The sequence below is a fragment of the Glycine max genome, chromosome 10, assembly GCF_000004515.6.
Source record: "Glycine max cultivar Williams 82 chromosome 10, Glycine_max_v4.0, whole genome shotgun sequence".
In the NCBI taxonomy this organism is placed as follows: domain Eukaryota; kingdom Viridiplantae; phylum Streptophyta; class Magnoliopsida; order Fabales; family Fabaceae; genus Glycine; species Glycine max.
In genome coordinates, this window is record NC_038246.2 from 1,972,508 (window position 1) to 1,991,625 (window position 19,118).

Sequence of the window (19,118 nt, forward strand, 5' to 3'; positions counted from 1 at the left end):
CCATCATAAGTTTTGGGAATGCTCGCATTGCATGGCAGTAGTTGGAAATTATAACATAAAGTTCTTGCATTTTATACACCCTAGTTGTGGATATATATGATCCGTTCTTTGTTAATATACATGTGTGTCTGTTAGAGACATGTGAGCTTTCACTGTCAATCTATTACATTCACTCATTCAGAGACACTTTGATGTTCTATATTCGAAGCACCCATTACAATAGATATAGGCCTATTACAGTAGAGTTTGTCGTTTAGAGATTACTTCACCTTTAGAGTGGCCCCTAAAAGTAGCAATGCTTAGTTTTGAGAGAGCTTAAGAGTAATATAGAGGATGCTTGGTTTGGTTTTGCATATTTGTATTTGTATATAGTATAGTTCTCATGTCCAGCTTTCGGTGGTTACCTTACTTTTTTGTAGGTGTCTAAGCGGTTTTATTTTGAATGGATGATTACATGTATATCAGTATCTGTTTACCCTATGTATTGGCATGTATATTGATGATGTTATGTTGATTTTATCTTGTGTTAACCTTCTTAAAAGTTGCTAGTATTTTGTCTAGTTTTACGTTATCCAGCATTGCAAATTGAAGTGTCAAAGTGAGAGCCTCAGTTAATATAAGTGTCAAAGTGAGTTAAAAGTTAATTTACTTCTATTTTAATTGAGCACGTGTTGTTTTGAAACTAATATTGAAAAATGACAAATTGAAAATTTCTTGAATAGGTCATATTGAAAACTTCTTTATTAATATGCTTCTTGAAATTAATATTAAGTAAACACTTAATATATCATATAGGTTTCTTAAATCGTGGATCTTCCTCAATTAGTAATAAGTATTTATTATTGTCAAAATTGATGGTAAAATGTTATCATGATAATTTATTAGGATCCTATAAAAAAATGAAAAATGATGTTATATGATATGTGAATCGATTGTCTTCAGCTAGACTCTGCAAATTATATATTTTTTCTGATGTTAAATATAAGAAATTTTTTTAAAAATATGTTACACTAAATAAAAAAAACTATTTAATCATATTTAATTGTATCAATTTTAATTAAAAAATATTTTTTTTAACTTATCATTTATTGAAATTTGATATCAATGATAAAAATTAAGAAATAGTCATTAAAACTAACACTTTGAATAAATGAAGAATATTTTAAAAATAATAATAATAAATTAGGTGATGTTAATTATTATTTTTATATTTAAGATTAAAAAAATATTTTTTTTCTCCTTCTTATATTTAAGATAAGAGGGGGTACAAAGTTATGAACATGTACTCGATTTCCATCATAAGTTTTGGGAATGCTCGCATTGCATGGCACGAAGGAAAAAAAAGGTGTGTAAAAACGCACATTATCGAATAACATAATCTATTTTATATTTAAATTATATTATAAACAAATGACATTAAAAAATGTATTTGTTGTTGAGTTTTTGAAGCATAAAAATTTTTCAATGGTGTGAAGACGCTACGTGTATCTTATCCACACCGAGATTGACTCTATTAATCAATAGCTTTGACAAGTGAAAAAATAAGAATAGAGGAATGATATTGAAATTCTTTCAACGTGGAGTATAAGACTCTATTTATAACACGCTAAGGATACCAAATTTCTGATAAAATCAAAATCATTTTGATGGTATCCTTTTTTAAGCTATATTATTTCTTGTTACCTCTTATTGCTAATCATTTAGCAATTAAAATTGAAATAATAATTGACCAAGTCAAACTTGTATGTAATCACCTTTTCAACCCAAATTCCAAATACAAAATCATACATGTTTGTTTCTCTTCTTTCACCAAATCTTTCATATTATTTATATTTTCAATGATAGAAAAAATATAATAATATTCTATCTTTTTTTAAAATTAATTAATCATTTGATTATATTAAATTCTCTAATTTAATTAATCATCAAATATTAAAATAATTTTTTTAATAGTTGTTTTGAAACTAATATTGAAAAATGACAAATTGAAAACTTCTTGAATAGGTCATATTTTTTTAGTTTGTCATTTGAATCGGGAGAAACCAAAATTAAGCACCTTTTTTTTTTCTTTTCTTCCCACGATTTTTTTTACAATCTTTTGGGCTATGGTTCACCCTCGATAATATAAAGTTGAATTAAAATTTGATGAAATAAAAAAATTTAAAAGGTGCTTTTTGGAAATCAAGTAATAAGAACCCCACGTCAAAATTAATGATTAATATACCAATCTGTCTCTTTCATCAGAGGAAAATCAATACAAAGGGGGCCTGTCATTTAGGCTGCTTGTTTCTTAGTCAGGGTAAGAGTGACGTTGTGAGCTGTTTGGTGGCATTATATTTCTAGAAAATCTTATTGTAAAAATTTTTTATTTAAGGGGGAGGAACTAAAAACTCATTCGCGAATAATATGATAAAAAAAAAAAAGGTGTTTTGCATTGCGAGAAACAATATTGTGGCATTAATCCTATAGTATTTGATGATCATTTTGGCAGAGTTTATCAAATGGAGGGTTAAACCTGAGAGCATTATTTAAGGGGCTGAGTACATATGCCTCACTCATTTTATTTTTAACAAAATTTGAAAATAAAGTTGACAACAACGTGCTTAGTTATTATTTCCATTTTCATTTAAAAAAAATAGTATTTTCAAACATTTTTTTGCAATTTCTCCTATTTTCATCATACATCCAGAGATCTTAGATTACTTGTCTTGTTCTTCATTCCATGTGTCGGATACTTTGTTTTGAATGGTAGTTAGGATAGATAATGATATGAATATGTTTAAAGCAGGCAATATTGTATGTTTGCATGTTGAACACCAAAATATGAATGGGAAAAGGGATATAATGTGAATTAGTATATATTATTATATGCACAGAGGACACATTTGATTTATGATCTTAGATAAGTGAAGATGATTGGGAAAGGACACATTTATGCCCTGCCTCCGCACCGTGTTCAAGCGATTAGGGTTTCCTCCCATCGAACTTGATAACCCTCACGTGCCCCTCCCTCGCCGCCACGTGGATCGCCGTCCTCCCCTCGGAGTACACCGCATCCACTTCCAACTCCTCGCCGTCGTTGCCGTAGCGCTCCAACTGAAACTTCATCGTGTCGATTCGGTCCATTGCCGCGGCCTCGTGAAGAACCGATTCGTCGATTTTGCAGCCGGAGGCTTCCAGAAGCTTCACCGCTTGGAGGCTCCCAACCCTAATTGCGAGCGGCATGAGGGATTCCGCCGTCGCGCAGCAAATCCGCGACGACGTCGGCGCTGCCGCATTCCATGGCGACGTGGGGGCCGACGAGGGAGACGTGGGGGCCGGGTTTGGAGAATAGTTGGCGGAGGTGTTCGACGGTGGCCTTTCGGGTGGGGAGCATGGTGGCTCGGTCGGTTATGGCGTCGGGAGGGTCGGAGAGAGGGTGTTGATCAGAGGGCTGAGAGAGTTGTAGTGTGTAAGAAACAGAAGAGAGTGGGGGAATTGTGGAGAAGGGTTTGTGGTGGTTAAAGACACTGCCACTGACATGGTGTGCATGAGGCTGGTGAGCTTGAAGGAGGAGCTGCACTTTTGGCCCTTTTGGAATATCAACTCAACTTCCTTTGTTTCTGCTTTCACTAACCTGTCCATGATCAACCTGATTGATTCTTTGATTATTGATTGATTGATTCTGACTTTGAACTTTAAAGGGTGCTTGATTACTTGAAGGAGGATGATTGATTGATTCTTTGGCTGTTTGTTTGTTTAGTTTATGTTTTTTTTTTAATTTATTAGTAGACTTGTGTGATTAATTAATACTATGTGTAGCATGCTTGTTGGTTGGGGTGTGACTGTGACAGGGTAGGTGGGAGACATTGACCATGACTCCTCCTTGAAAGAATGGAGAAGGATATGAAACAGTCGCTTTTGAATTTGATGAAGCATTTTCAGCGAGACTCGAGACTCAAGAATGCTATTACTACTAGTCAATTGCACAGGACTCGGACAAGGTAAAGAAGGTGTAAGAGTTGCCTTATTCCAAAAGGATTTGTTTTTGCTGACTGATTTTCTAGTTAGACCTACCATTCTGGTTGCAAGTTTCATTCACTTTTTACTGACCAATTCAATTTCAACATATAAATGTGAAGGTTGGAAATGCTTTTCATTCAATTTTTCAAAAAGTAAAACCTCCCAGGCTGGTTGGATTGTCAATTTGTCATACTACTATGCCCTCTGAAAGGGAAAACATGGCATCCCGTGTAACCCTCAAATGATATACTCTCCACATACACTTTTTGGCTGTATCTGAAGGCGATTAGCAAATTGATTAGTGGTTAATAGAATAATGCAGTGGTTGAAACCTCAAGGTTCTTTTTTCTTTTTAATATGATGACGTCATTCTCAGCAGCCATACGTCAATTCTTTATGTTATTTTATGAATAAGAATATAAAAAATCAGTGTCAATGGAAAATGCGAGAATTTCCTCCAACGTGATGTAAGACTTCTTATTGCCACCTGCTCAGAAAATGCATGCTGAGATACGAAAATTGGGCCTGGAAAAATTGCTAGGTTATACAAGGCATCTCTTTTAAGCAGTTGACCCAGCATAATCTTACTTGAATGCACATAGTTTCTATATTTATTTATTTATTTATTTTGGTGACCTCTTATTAATCCTTTCTTTCTGTTGATTAAATATAATATTGGAAATGCTCAAAAGCTCAGAGATCTTTATTTATTCTCACATTTTGATTTTGATTCCCTTAAATTCGGACAAATTGTGGCCGAGTTTAACCTTGGGTTTCATGATGATCTGCTTATATACTGCCCCACACAGGAAATCATTTCTTTAGTTGTCACTCGTTTTGGTCTTGTGGATGGTGGAGTTCCTTACTTTAGCACTATTTTCTATTGCGTAAGTTTTTTTCCAGATTAATGTTGAACATTGTCTACTTATCCAAGAGTGGGGATCGGATACTAGTAAATTCAGCCACTGGAGCTGACAGAGACTAGAGCATGGAACTCAAGGACTTGGCAGCCATGTTATCTTTTCTGCAGCTAGTGATTATATTTGGATAATCACATTGCATACAGCATTGACTAGCTCTCCCTGGTTCATCCACTATCATGGTTCATGGCACGAAGCATATTCAGCAAATAGTAGACTGAATTACTGAGAGTCACTACTTGAATGTATTAAAAAATACACTCTTGGCAATTTGACTCAACTCAGTAGCTAATCCACGAGCCTCAACATTGAAAACTTTTTGACACTCAGATTCACCAACCCTTATGTATTCATGATGTACCAGATTTGATGCTAAAGCCCAATTCCAATGCAATAGATTTTGTGGAATTCGCCCCGTGATTATAACCCTGGCCTCATCACGTATGGATCATCACCTTAGGCTAGAAGAGAAAAATATAAATAGGCCATCAAGGATTCATGTATTCCTTCCCACTTTTACACTATTTTTATTTAGATATCGACTTAAGCGTGAGAGTTCTTGTAGGTTGGCTCCAACCAAATAAATAAAATTCCATTCGAGTATTCCTTTTATAGACTGGTATTGAACAACAATAATAATATGACAACGACAATAGCAACAATCATGACAATAAAAAAAGATCAAAACAAGTGATCCTTCACCAATTTGCATGACATACTCCCAATTTCAAAATTGATGTCATTTTGCTAATATCATTCCAAATTGTCGATCCTTTTCTAGTATGACTCAAAGGAAGGCATCGCCATATTTCTTAAGAAGAATTTGGACCTAGAGTTTTGATAAATTGTGTTGCAATTCCAAATGAGCTTGCCTTGCATTGCAATATTCATTTCCCAAAGTAAAAACATTGAGGCAACCATAGCTTTTGGGGAAAAGTTATTAGATGCCACCCAACCAAATGTATACCTCTTTAAGACTTATTTTCTAGATAAAATCTCCAGTGATGCAGTCAATGATAAAGCAAGTGTTTTGCATAAGCCAAAATAATTCCATATAACATGTCGGAATGGAAGATAAAGCTGACAATGGCAATACTAATGGAAGTTTGCCAGCCTTATTTAGGATTTCTTCTTCTTCTAGGAAGCCAAGCTTTTTTGCATATTCACAATTAAGAAATCAAAATAAAACTTCTTAAGCCTACCTTTTAATATAAAGAAGCCGAAATATCTCTCTATGGAGCATGCGTTGCAAATGGAAAAGTATTTTTCACCTTAACTCTAGGAACTTCTGTTGGCAAAAGGTCTCTAGATTTTGCAAACTAAATTTTCAAGTAAACGTAACAAAGAGCCATGTGAAGCTTTTGCTTTAGTGAAAAGCAAGTCATCGTTAGCAATGTCCTAGTGAGAAATTGGAAGTTCATTTATAGACACTCAAATAGACAAAACAATTTTCATTGCAGTCTTCTTTTTAAATTTTAAGGGATAGTTTTTTTTATTCATGTGAAGAAAAGATACAAGGATATAATATCACCTAACACAAATCTCAATAAAGGTGATGCAAGTCTTTATTCAATCTTGGTTGTGAAAGGTTATTGGTGGTAACAACCATTTTAAAGTTTTTTTTATTTATTTGTTCATTAGTAACCATTGCACGAGATTCAATTATTGGCTTCTTACTTGAAGAGATGCATTGGAGTGGACCACCCATGACATATATTTTTCAAAGCTGTGTATGCTTTTATCTCTTGTCCATCATCTAGTGGTGATCTTTGTGTGGATTCATTTGAATTTAATGTCATTGCACGTCCTTGATTTGCTTTGCGGCCTATTGTATCATTTTTTTAATTCAACACGTAAATAACTTTAAAGTTATTATAGATCACTATTTTCTTACCCTTTTTCACCCATATCATTTGCAAAATATATTGTGTTTTTTCATCTTGACAATTATCCAATCCCCATGCATATCCCACTCCATTTTTTGGTTTCAGAGACGTTGGGGATAACTATTTATCTTGGCATGGATTTGATTTTGTTGAATTTAATGTGTATTAAGTATAGTGTAGTGTCTCTACTAGGAACATAGTTTGTATTTATTTTTACTCAACCATCAAATTTTATGGTCATTAGCTAGAAATTATAATATCGAGAGATGGCCATAATATCCACATTCAACATAAATAATATTCAACTTTATACCAATAATTCTTAAGCCAAATTTTACTCGCTATATATTAAATAAGATAAATTTCAACACATATACTTACAAAATGGCTTTTCTTGACTCTTATAGTACTGATATCAAATTTGACAAGTCTATTCACTCTAAAAACCATTGTTAATAAAATGAAAAAAAAAAAAAAACTCTTGTCATGCTAAACCAAATTTAAACTAGTAAACCTTAATCATATCATGGTTTTTGCCACTTTTACATGGGAAGATGAAAAACTCAAATCCCATTATGTTATTATCAATTAATGATTAAATATCTCCCCTGGTCCACTTGAAGTAATCTTTCCCTTATCTTCAAGTAGATCCATCTTGAACATGTAGAAGTCATTATCAACATCCATAATGCTAAACCCTCTACTAAATTTTGTGGAAATAAATGTGCCTTCTCCATTACATGTAAGGTGTATTTGTTCCCAGAGATCCGTCTGTAAAATAATTAAATAGGAAGTGCTAATACCAGTGTCAATTGTAATGACATTACATCTATAATCATTACAAAGCAAGTAAAACCTTCCGTCGTCATTAATTTTAGAATATATCAAAATTTATTCAACCCATTTATAGATATATAATCAATATGAAAATTACAAATTTTACTTTTTTAGATTAATTTTTTTTTAATTTGAAAAATCTACATATAAGTTTGATTTTTACTCACCATAAAAATACACTTTTACATTCCTAGAATTCAAATCAAATTTGACTTTCAACTTAAAGACCAAATTAATTTGAATAATTGTTTTTGACTTTTCTTCCTTGTTTTTGTCTTCTTAAAAATATTTTTTTTGTTTAAGTTAAATATTTTTTATTCCTATAAATATGCAAATGTTTACCTTTAGTTTTGTTTAGGATCATCAACATTTTAGTTCTCTGTTTGAAAAATGTGTTACACTAAATCCCGGTCACTAACTCCGTCACTGCTAATGATGCTTAATTAACCTTATACATGAACATTTTGGGTGACATTGCATCCCTGTGATTGCCACATGACAAATGGTTTTCTTTTCACCCCTAGAATTTTTTTTTTAATATTTTTTAGTTTCTATAAAATTTTAAGTTTAATTTTAATTCCTATAAAATTTAAATTTTGGTTATAGTCTTCATCAAATTCATTAATATGATTTTAGTCTCTATAAAATTTAATGTTTAATTTTAGTCCTTGATTTATTATCTTATTTTAATATATTTTTTTTACTTTTTTAATATTTTCTTCATCGATTTTCACATTCATCTTACCAACACTAAGAAGAGAAAAGAATAGGAGTATTTTTTATTTTAATAAAGATATTTATGCAATATTTATAAAAAAATATTATGGAATTTAATTGATACTAAAATATCATTTTAGTTACTTTATTTAAAACAACATCAAATTAGAAAATATTTTTCATTTCTTTTTCTGCAAATCTCACTCCTAAACATATTCTTACGAGAAATGATATGTTGTTGAATAATGATTTTTTTTATTAGGATTACATATATATTTTATAGAAAGTAATTATATTTAATTTTTTATCCATAAGAATAAATAAAAAGTATAAAATTTTATAATAACTAATATAACATGCTTTGAGCTAAACTCTTTAATAATTATAATTATATTTAAATTGAGACATTTATAGTATGGTAAGAATAATTTTCTTCAGGATATTTTATTTTTCATATATTAAGACTTAAACCCAAAACTTTTCCAAAGAAAAATAAAAATATACCACCTGAATTAATCACTTATTAATATAATTGAATTATGGCGCAAAATTTGTATTCATGCAAGTGTCCTTTTTTGTTTTATATATTGAATTAGTATATGGTTTATGTTTTCTTCGGGCAGTTAGATATTTCGCATTTGAATGATTGTTTTTTATTCTATTTCCACAGTTTTCTTTTTTTCAATTGGTGGTCAACATTTCCCCTTCACTCTATCCAATTATTTAGTGTCTCTTTGTTAGATTACTAAAATATATTTTTTACTGTATCACACGTTTCAATATAAAATATATAACCAAGATTAATTTAAACAATATTTTAATTATATTTAACAATTTTAAAATAATTTCGATTAAAAAAAGTTATATTAAACTCTAAATCAAACAATGAAATAAACCACGAAGCATCAATAGTTAAACCCTTTCGTATATATGCTGGAACGGATACAGAAACCTTTCTGATTTTTCCTCTTCTTTTATAATTATTTAAATGTCTAACATTTAATAAATAATATTTTTTTAATATTTTTAAAAAAAATACTATTTTATACATAAAATTGAAACTAATTTTTATGTTAATTGATGATAACCTTAATTATTATTATAATAACAACATGCAAAATTAATTTATAATGATTAACTAAAAAATATTATGTATATAGATAAAAAGTTTGAGAGGAAGGGTTCAAGCCCTACTCGCCCCCTCTAGATATTTTCCTGCATATTTGTTGGGCTTTTCTTTTTCTAGACATATTAGATTATCTATAATTACTTAAATGAATTATTTATCTAAATTTATAAATCTTACAATTTCATATAAATTTAAATACTATACAAAAATTCATTCCAATGATAAGATAACTAAAATGAATACTTAAATTAATTTTGTTGATCCTACCATGCTTAAAAAATATATTATTTATTATGATATAATCTTATTAATAAAGCACCTATGTGTCATTTGTTCTGGTAAAAAAAATATTATTAAAAATTAAGCAATATTAGAGATGATGTAAAGATTATTAACATCTCTAACTAACTCTACATATATTTATATGATTTTTTTTTACGTAAAGATCTTTATATGAATGAATACAAGAAATTGGTATTTTTTTTGAAGAAGTGAATATGCCACAAATTATTATAGGAGTAGAATTTCACTGTTCCAATGGAGAAGAGATGAAATGATAGGCCCTTGCAGAAAAAAGACTAGGACGGATTGCCACTATAATAATATTGCACATGCGCAAAAGATAGAATAGAACCAAGCAAAAAAGGAAAGGAAGAATGAAAAAGCAACAAAAAGAAAACCCCATCTTTTGGCGATAAGGGTTGGAAAAGCATCGTAGGACTCCACAATTTGAGTAAGATATAATCAATCAAATGTTTTTTTTTTCTCTTCATTTTTAAAAAACTAATTAAAAAAATGAGAAGGAAAAAAACAATACACGTCTCCATGAACTGAATGACACAAGGGTCCAAATCTACGAAGCTATTATTGGAAGGAGTTGCAATAAGATAAATCTCTCTCTCTCTCTCACTCACTAGCATAGCTCTTTCATTAATTTAATTTAACTTATTTATTTATGTCTGAAACACACAACCATGGCATTATTATGATGAAGCAAAAACCAACGGCCGTGATCAATGGTTGCAGCGCACACACACTTGATACTCCCCTCGGGTCCCACACCGGGTGGGTCCCTCGATCATCGTACAAAGCTCGTTTTGTGAATAAGACTTGGGCCTGCGGGACCCACCTCCGGGAACTAGAGTTCCGTAAGTACGCCATCTGTTCGTAGCGCACGATGAAAGAGAGACATATACAACGCAACCGGTTCCATCCAATACGACAAAATCCAAAACCCCTCTCACGTTGTTTTTTTTTTTTTTTTTTTTAAAGACTATCACCATGGAAAGACCTTCATGTTCACGATGTAATATTATTATGAAAGATTTAATATCATTATATACTTAAAATTCGAATTCAAAACCTTTTTATTAAATATGAACCATCTCTCATCAGGCGTTTGGTGATTTTCTTTACTCTATTATTAATTGTAGTAGTAATTTCGAAAATAATAAAAATTAATTGAGAACAGAAAAGCTTCCTTTTCAATTTTCATATCTTTCGGGCTCTGACAAAAAACATGCCGTCACGCGCTATAGGGTAGTGGACAAAAACACCTGTCATCTCAGTGGCATTTCGGGAGTATTTGTGGGAGCCAGGGGGTAGTTTGGGGAATTCAAGCGGAGGGCGCGTTTGGCAAAACGTAAAAGCATGGAGATGGAACCCTTTGTCGCCACGTGCCTTGGCGTCGGCCGCACGCTGGAAACTCATTTGTCTGCTTCCTTGTAGCTTCATGACTTTCCATTTAGGTACAACTGTTTCCCTACCATGTTTTTTCACTACATCCAGATCTACTGTCCCTATAAAAAAAATTGTTACCCTTTTTAGTTTTTAGGCCACTGGTTCAATTCGTTAAAACAATTGGTATTTCCCTGAAAAAATAATATGTTTCATCCGTTTTGTTTAAATGCAATTTACATTTTTGTTCATCCACATTGTGCAGATCAAGTGATTGGTAGTTTATGTTCTTTAAATCTATAAGAAAGTTCCGATTCCACTCTATGAATAGAATAATGTTTGCAAAAATGAGAGTTGTTCCTTAATTAAATTCTATTTTTTTAGAATTAATCTTATGACTTTTGATGTGAGGATGTCTTAATTTTAGAAAGAAAAAAAATAATAAAATAATACTTCATTTAATTATTCATATTAAACTGTTTATTTACTATGAGTTTAAAGACTTATTTGTTTAATGTTATTAGTAGAATTTTGTAGAATTGATTCTAAATTAATGTGATTCTATAAGATTGATGTTAAAGAAATGTGATTTTTGTTTGGATACTTGTATCTGAAAATTGATTCCCACATTTAATATTATTTGGAAACTTGTTTTCAAAATCAATTTTAAATGTGTAAATTATTAAAATGGACATTAATTGTTTGAGAAAGTATTTTGTATCAAACATATTTTAAATAACTAAAAATAAAAACATAATTGGAGATATTTTGTATTAGATACATAAAAATTAAACACCACATAATTGGACATATTTTAACTTATTTTTATATTTATTAGTGAAAAAATATTTAGTGCATGGATAGGTTGGTGAGAAAGGATATAAATGTTAGAATGAAAATATATTAGTGTTGTTAACCATTCAAAAGAAAGAAGGATAAAATCGGAAATAATAAAAAATATTCACAAAAATTGATTTTGTTGGATTCATAAGTTACTTTGAACAGTTTTAACATAGACGCACGTCTCCCGAACATAATCAAATACGATGCAGAATCTAAACATCTTGGTTAACATTAATATTCATGTTTGACCAATATTAATGCACGTCCAATGAAAACTAACACAGATCTAAACATATACTTTGAAGTGGAACAAATATGAGTTCACATTCATACTTTTACACTGTGTTTCATTAAGTGGAAAAGGAAATAAATTTCTTAAAAAATCCGTGGAACCCACTTCGCGAAGGTTTCGTTCTAACATACGAAGAAATAAGAATAAAGTATTAATGAAACTTACACTTTACCAAAGTATCCTAATACTGAGCTTCTGTTGCTACTCTCCTTCTTTCTCTTTTCTTCAACGAATTTCGTATCAATTTTTCAAAGAGACTATGTACAATTGTTAAAATGCAACGAGAGTTATTAGTGACATATAATATGCTTCAAAGGGAATTATTAGTGACATATTATTATATGCATCTGTTAAACATATTTTTTTGTTAAAGTTAAAGAGAAATTACTTCTGGTTGAAAGGCATATAATCAATTATGCCATAGGACAGCATGGATTTTGTCATTTTGTGATATAACCTAAAAAAACATATATTTGACTAAAGTTGATTCTATCCCTTCTCAAGCTGAATGATGTAATGGCGAATATAAATATATTACTGGGGATGATGATGCATTACAAGATATATTAGCCACCTGCATAGATGATTAAACTAATGTTGAGATGTGTGATTCTCTTAAAGGGTTACTTATGAGTCAAAACTATATGAAACATCTTAAATTAAGGTCAAGTGCTCCGAAGGACTTTAGATGAGTTAGAGCCTCTCAATTATGATCACGATGCAAAAATGATGCCAATTGTTGTAAAATATTAGCCAAGTACATTACCAATCACTTGTTGTGTCAAGGTAGTAACTTGCGATTTTGAGCATTCACTTCCTTAAAATTAGACTTCTCTTGGATCATTTTGAATCAATACTCAATAATTTTTTGGACAAAAATAATGCAAGTACATATAGAATTCTTCACTTCTGTAGTGTGTGTTAATGAACATTTTCAAAATTAATTGTAATTAAAATTAATTTTAAATTGAAGTATTTTATTTTTTTAATTTTATCTTAAAAACAAGTTAATAGTAAAAAAACAGTAAATTATTTTTCCAATACAAAATTACCTAAATCTACTTTAATTTAAAATAATTTTTAAACCTAATATAGATTCTTTCAGGTGAGACCAAATATATATCTAAAAGAATAATGGTAACAACTACCTTCTCACTAACACTCTTTGTCTAATCTTTTTTTAATTGATTAAAATTTATTAAAAAATATTAAAAATAATGATTTTCACGTCTAAACCAAGAAAAAATAATCATTAAATAATAAGTAAAACTTCTTTGTAATAATTAAATATCAAACTTTGTTACAATAAATTCTTCTATAATGAGTTGAGTAAAAAAAAACCTACATTTAATTTGAACTTTTAAAATGAGTCAAAACTCGGTAAATGCCATACTTATTCAAACTTCTTTGTAAGTAAAGCTCACCTTAGACAATAATCAAATAAGGCTAAAGACTTAGATTTAATGTGTTAAAGATTTAAAGTTGAAGTTTTATATTTCATTGGATGAGTTTAGACGGATGGTCTCAACCCAGTTTTTACTTTTAATTGTCACTAAACAGGTAGTGAAAAAATAAATGAAAAAAAAAACTCGATCAAAAATAAGGAAAGTTAAGATAGACATAAGAATCAAAATGGATGAAACTTTTCTAGATAACTTAAAACTATAACTATATGTGTTTTTCCTAATAATGAGTTAAGATAATTTAAAATTTTAAAACTAATTCAATCCTCTTTTAAGTTTTACCCATACGTGGTTGTTTTCAATTTTAAATTTGAAAAAAAAAATCTTACTACCACCCTAACCTAAACTGGCCTTAACTTTTGAATTTGGATTTGAACTAATTACCATCGAAATAATGAAAGGTTAGAAAAAAGTCGCAATGAATTTTGGATAAATACATGGACTTGGAAATGATGTTTAATTAAGCTTTATAATTACAAATACAAGACGTTTGACTATATAAGTTAGTTTTGTGACACCCATGTTAATTGTGGATCTTACAAACTCCATGATTTTTTTCCTCTTCTATATCTCTCTAGTACTAGAGAGAATATTTTTTCATATAAAAGTATTAATATATCATATATAAATACTAATCCAATTAATAAATCTTATCATTTACTATTATTTATTTATTTTATTAAAGACGTGGCTAAAAGCCCTACAAAACAAAAGCTACACCACAAAACAGGAAAAGAGCGAATCTGGAAGAGACCTCGCAAGGGAGACGCGTCAGGTAGGGTTTTTTGTAATTAAAACTTAGAAATACATCTAAAAATACCATGCAATATCAAATTGATGAAACGAACTTGAAACAGTAAATATACAAATTCAATAAATAAAAAATATACTAAAAAACTTTAAATCCAAACAGGTAAGCTGAAATTTTAGCATGGGTGACATTTGGTATAGTGTGAACAAAAAAAATGGTACAATATCATTTTTATTGTATATAGCAAAGCGTTCCCCTTCTAGAGCAAGTAACGTATGCACCGCTAGCATTTATGATCAAAAAGAAAAAAGATACCTATTAAGTTTAATAAAACCAAACCAGTAAACTGAAATTTTGGCATGAGTGACATGGTATAGTGTGAAGGAAAAAAAAAATGGTATTGTTCTATTGTTTATAGCAAAGAGTTCCCCTTCTAGAACTAGTAACGTACTCACCGCTTGCATTAACTTTTCTTTTTCTTTATCTAATTTGGAAGACACACAGAAAACTTTAACCCAACCCAACCCATATCCTAAACAAGGCCAAAACGGGGTTGTCAATAGCCATCAAGAAAGGTTCTGTACACAAGCTTGTACGTCACAAGTCATTTCTCCCTGCCTCTATCTCAATACACACACAAGCATACAAAACAAGGAAATAAAAAAAAAAATAGCGACCGAAATGAAATACCAATACCACACATCCAATTAGAAAAAATAAAAACCGCCCCTAATTTAATTTCCTGATTTCTCAATATTTATTATTTAAGCGGTGGGACCCTTTATATACAGTTTAATTCGGCCGCCAGCTTTGTCGTCTCTTTCGTCTCCGTCCATCCCCGTCGTTCCTTTGCGTTTGACTCTCATTCTCTTTCTCTCTCTACACCTCTCTCTCTCTCTCTCTCTCTCTCTCTCTCTCTCTGTTGTTGTGTTTCTCTCTCCACCACTCCTTCTTATCACTCTCTTCCTCATAATATTGTGATCTCTCTCAGTTAGTTCCCTTTCTGAAACACATACATAGAAGTTTTCTCCTTTCTTTAGCCGAGACAAATCAATCCAAAGGGAGAGAGATGCCCATTACCCACCCTCTCTAAAGATAAGAGCTTTTTTCTTTTTTTTTTTCTTTCTCTTCATATCTCTATTTTCCATATATTATGAGGCGGCTTAAAGGGTTGGTTATTGTGAGTGTGAGGATCACTTTTTGAGCGTGTTTTCTGTGGATTCGGTCTTGTGTATTTTGCTATACAGAATAAGAGAGGAAGAACAAACATGACTGAAAGTAATAATGAAGTCAACCTCAGTGAATCTAAGGTAAAAAATTACTAAAATCCATCTGGGTTTTTGTTTTTCACTTTCTATTTTTTTTTAATCTGAAACCTGGTTGTATATGTGTTTCTGTGTCTTCCTTGGTTTGTTTCTTCTGTTTCTTTTATGTGGGGTCTTGTTGATGAAGGGGGGTTGCGGGGATGAAAGGGGGTAAATCAATTGCAAGGCTAAGGACGGAAAACATATCTGAATTTCAGAGAGTTGTCTCTATCTATTTTTTTTATTACCTTTCTGGGTTTAGTTAATAATGGCGGCACCTATTGGATGATGCTCTTTTTTGGGGTTTGTTTACTTTTTCTTGTACTTTGTATTTCTTCCCATGTAGGTCTCTGGTTTCTTTTTCTGGTAAGTTGGAAAATTCCAGTTTGATTTGGTGACACAAGTTGAAAGTTCCTCTCTTCTCATGAAGATTTATATTCCTTGGTTTTGCTCTAATTTGTCAACTTTTTCCTTTGATAAATTAGTTGCTTTTTTAAAAAAAATCTTTTATTAATCTGCTAATAGTGCTATCTCTAATACTCTCAGCTTAGTAGTGCCCTAGTTTTCTTATTAGAGGAATCAATATGCAGTTTTTCTTATAAGTACTACAGTGTTAGATTAGATGGAATGAATTGTTCATATGGATAAGGTTATAACTTGTAATAATATCTTCAATCTTTTGTAGAGTGTTGTTCCACTCAACACTTGGGTGCTTATCTCCAATTTCAAGCTGGCTTACAATCTACTAAGGCGTGCTGATGGAACGTTCAATCGAGAGTTAGCGGAATTCCTGGACCGCAAGGTCCCGGCTAATACCATTCCTGTTGACGGGGTATTCTCTTTTGATCATGTCGAACGAAGCACCGGGCTCTTCAATAGGGTGTATCAAGTAGCTCCTGAAAACATGGGAAGGTTCATAGAGTTGGAGAAGCCCTTGAGCACCACAAAGATTGTTCCTGTTATAATTTTCTTCCATGGTGGAAGCTTCTCTCATTCATCTGCGAACAGTGCTATATATGACATCTTCTGCCGCCGCCTTGTAAGCAATTGCAAGGCTGTGGTGGTTTCTGTGAATTACAGGCGATCACCGGAATATCGGTATCCTTGTGCCTATGATGATGGCTGGTCTGCACTTAACTGGGTTAAATCAAGGACATGGCTTCAGAGTGGAAAGGATTCCAAGGTTCATGTGTACTTGGCTGGGGATAGTTCAGGTGGTAACATTGCTCATCATGTTGCTGTGAGGGCTGCTGAGGAAGATATTGAGGTGCTAGGTAATATTCTTCTCCACCCACTGTTTGGTGGGGAGAAACGAACCGAGTCAGAGATGAAACTGGATGGGAAGTACTTTGTGAGGCTGCAGGACCGTGATTGGTATTGGAGAGCTTTTCTTCCCGAAGGGGCGGATCGAGATCACCCGGCTTGTAACCCGTTCGGCCCCAAGGGTAAAAATCTTCAAGGACTCAAGTTGCCCAAAAGTCTTGTTTGTGTGGCTGGTTTGGATCTTCTCCAAGATTGGCAACTGGAATATGTGGAAGGTCTCAAGAATTGTGGCCAAGATGTCAAACTTCTATACCTAAAGGAGGCAACTATTGGTTTCTACTTCTTGCCTAATAATGATCATTTCTATACCCTCATGGAGGAGATAAAGAACTTCGTCAACCCTAACTGTTAATATACTATTTAACCTTACTTAAAGGATCCCATACATAACTAAAAGCCTGACATTTCACCTGGGTAATGTTTCTTTTTTTTATTTTTGTATCTTTTTTTCTTTTCTTTTCCCAACTTTATAGGGGTGGTGTGTAGTTATATAAATGTGTAGTGCTACTTACTGTGATAACATCTATGGTGGTAAATCTGGAGCTTTCTGTGATCGGTGTGGTCTACTGCTTCCTGTGCTGTGTTCATATCTTTTTGAAGGGTAGCACCAGTTTCAGCAGTTTGAAGTGCCAGAGTTCAGTTCTTTAGTGGGGTTTGGCTGAAGCAACGTAAATGAAGCTTGCCCTATTTAACTTTTTCAACCTCAATAGTAGGAGGAGGGGAGATACAAGATATGGCTTGGCTTATCGCTTTGGTTCAGTGAATGCATTTATGTTGTATAACATATATTATTGACTGGGAACTGGAGCAAATGCCATCCTGTTATGAACTTTTATGTCTATATATAAATGTCTTGTTTGTTTACTTTTCAGTTAGAATTTTCATCAGGAAGAAGCTAAGGTTGTAATATATTTCATCCTGTTAAATTAAATTAAGCAGTTTCATCTTCTAGACATGAATGTCACAAATGTTTTTTTTTTTTGCTTTTATTGTGGTATTCAAAGGAATGTTCATATCTGCAAGTGTGCTTAAAAAAACTTAGGTTGCGTAGTTATTTGTCTTTCCTGATGCAAGGACTATTTTTATGACAAAAGAATAAGGATATGGAAGGACTATGGTAATGTCTGAATATGGCAACCATTTATCCTTGCTGTTTAGGCCTTGTTAGCACCCCAATCATCACCATCAACGGTGTAGAGTGGAAGATAAAAGCAGTAATATGCACAAGTGGTTAAAAAGATGAAGCGTTTGAATTATTATGTGGTTTTTATACCAAACTCTTTGCATATCAGTTAGGGGTTGAACACAAGATTCGCCTCAAAAAGTTGATACCAAAATCCAAGATGCAAAAAGGAGAAAAGAGTTTGGCGTCATGCGTGTGCTTATATCATAAGGAATAATGAAAAATATATAATAGAAACGAGGTGGGTGGGAGAGGAGGACCATCTTCAGTCCTTGATTGCCTTAAGCAAATCCCATCCACCAAAAAGACATGAAAAACTTCCACAAAAACTGTGGAACAATCATAGGGAATATCAATGATATTGCTATGTACGTTGAGGCCAATAAGAGAGTTATGTGCCATATCTGCATTTTCCTCATGGTATGCATGATAATTTTTTATAGTCCAGTGCTTTCTAGTTCCTACTCCACCTCTTAATTGATTCAATCATACTCAAAAAAGGAAGGTTAGTGTGGCAACCTTGCATGATCAAATTGATAGCCACAAGTGAGTCACACTGTCTCAAACCAAATGTAGTTAAAGTTCCTTGACCAAGCAATATCTGCATATATAGCTAAAAACAGTGTCCATAATTCAGCCACAAGAGTGTACAAAACCTGGAGTAACAAATCAAGTATTTAACTACATCCTTATGGCCAATAGAAATAAGGTTGGGAAGGACCTTTACTTGAGGCAGGAAGATTGATGTTGTAGAAGTAGAAGATAAAAATCGAGTTCAAGTTGGATAGCAA

General features: G+C 32.0%; 2 protein-coding genes across 4 annotated transcripts; both read left to right on the forward strand.

Annotated features, from left to right (window-relative positions):
* Positions 1-2,600: 2,600 nt before the first annotated feature.
* Positions 2,601-5,534, forward strand: LOC102668323 (uncharacterized). 3 transcript variants are annotated; one of them, XM_006588547.4, is made up of 2 exons: positions 2,601-3,983; positions 4,122-5,534. In XM_006588547.4, exon 1 carries the CDS (start codon positions 2,935-2,937, stop codon positions 3,502-3,504), a length of 570 nt encoding a protein of 189 aa, XP_006588610.1. In that variant the 5' UTR covers positions 2,601-2,934; the 3' UTR covers positions 3,505-3,983; positions 4,122-5,534. The 3 variants fall into 3 exon arrangements, with proteins under 3 accessions (XP_006588610.1, XP_006588611.1, XP_006588612.1); XM_006588548.4 differs by having other exon boundaries at positions 4,895-5,534; XM_006588549.4 differs by having other exon boundaries at positions 4,906-5,534.
* A 9,793-nt stretch (positions 5,535-15,327) lies between these two features.
* On the forward strand, positions 15,328-18,008 carry LOC100812133 (gibberellin receptor GID1B). The gene is made up of 2 exons (XM_003536295.5): positions 15,328-15,827; positions 16,507-18,008. The coding sequence occupies exons 1-2, from the start codon at positions 15,786-15,788 to the stop codon at positions 17,494-17,496; spliced, it is 1,032 nt and encodes a 343-aa protein (XP_003536343.1). The 5' UTR covers positions 15,328-15,785; the 3' UTR covers positions 17,497-18,008.
* Positions 18,009-19,118: the final 1,110 nt, after the last annotated feature.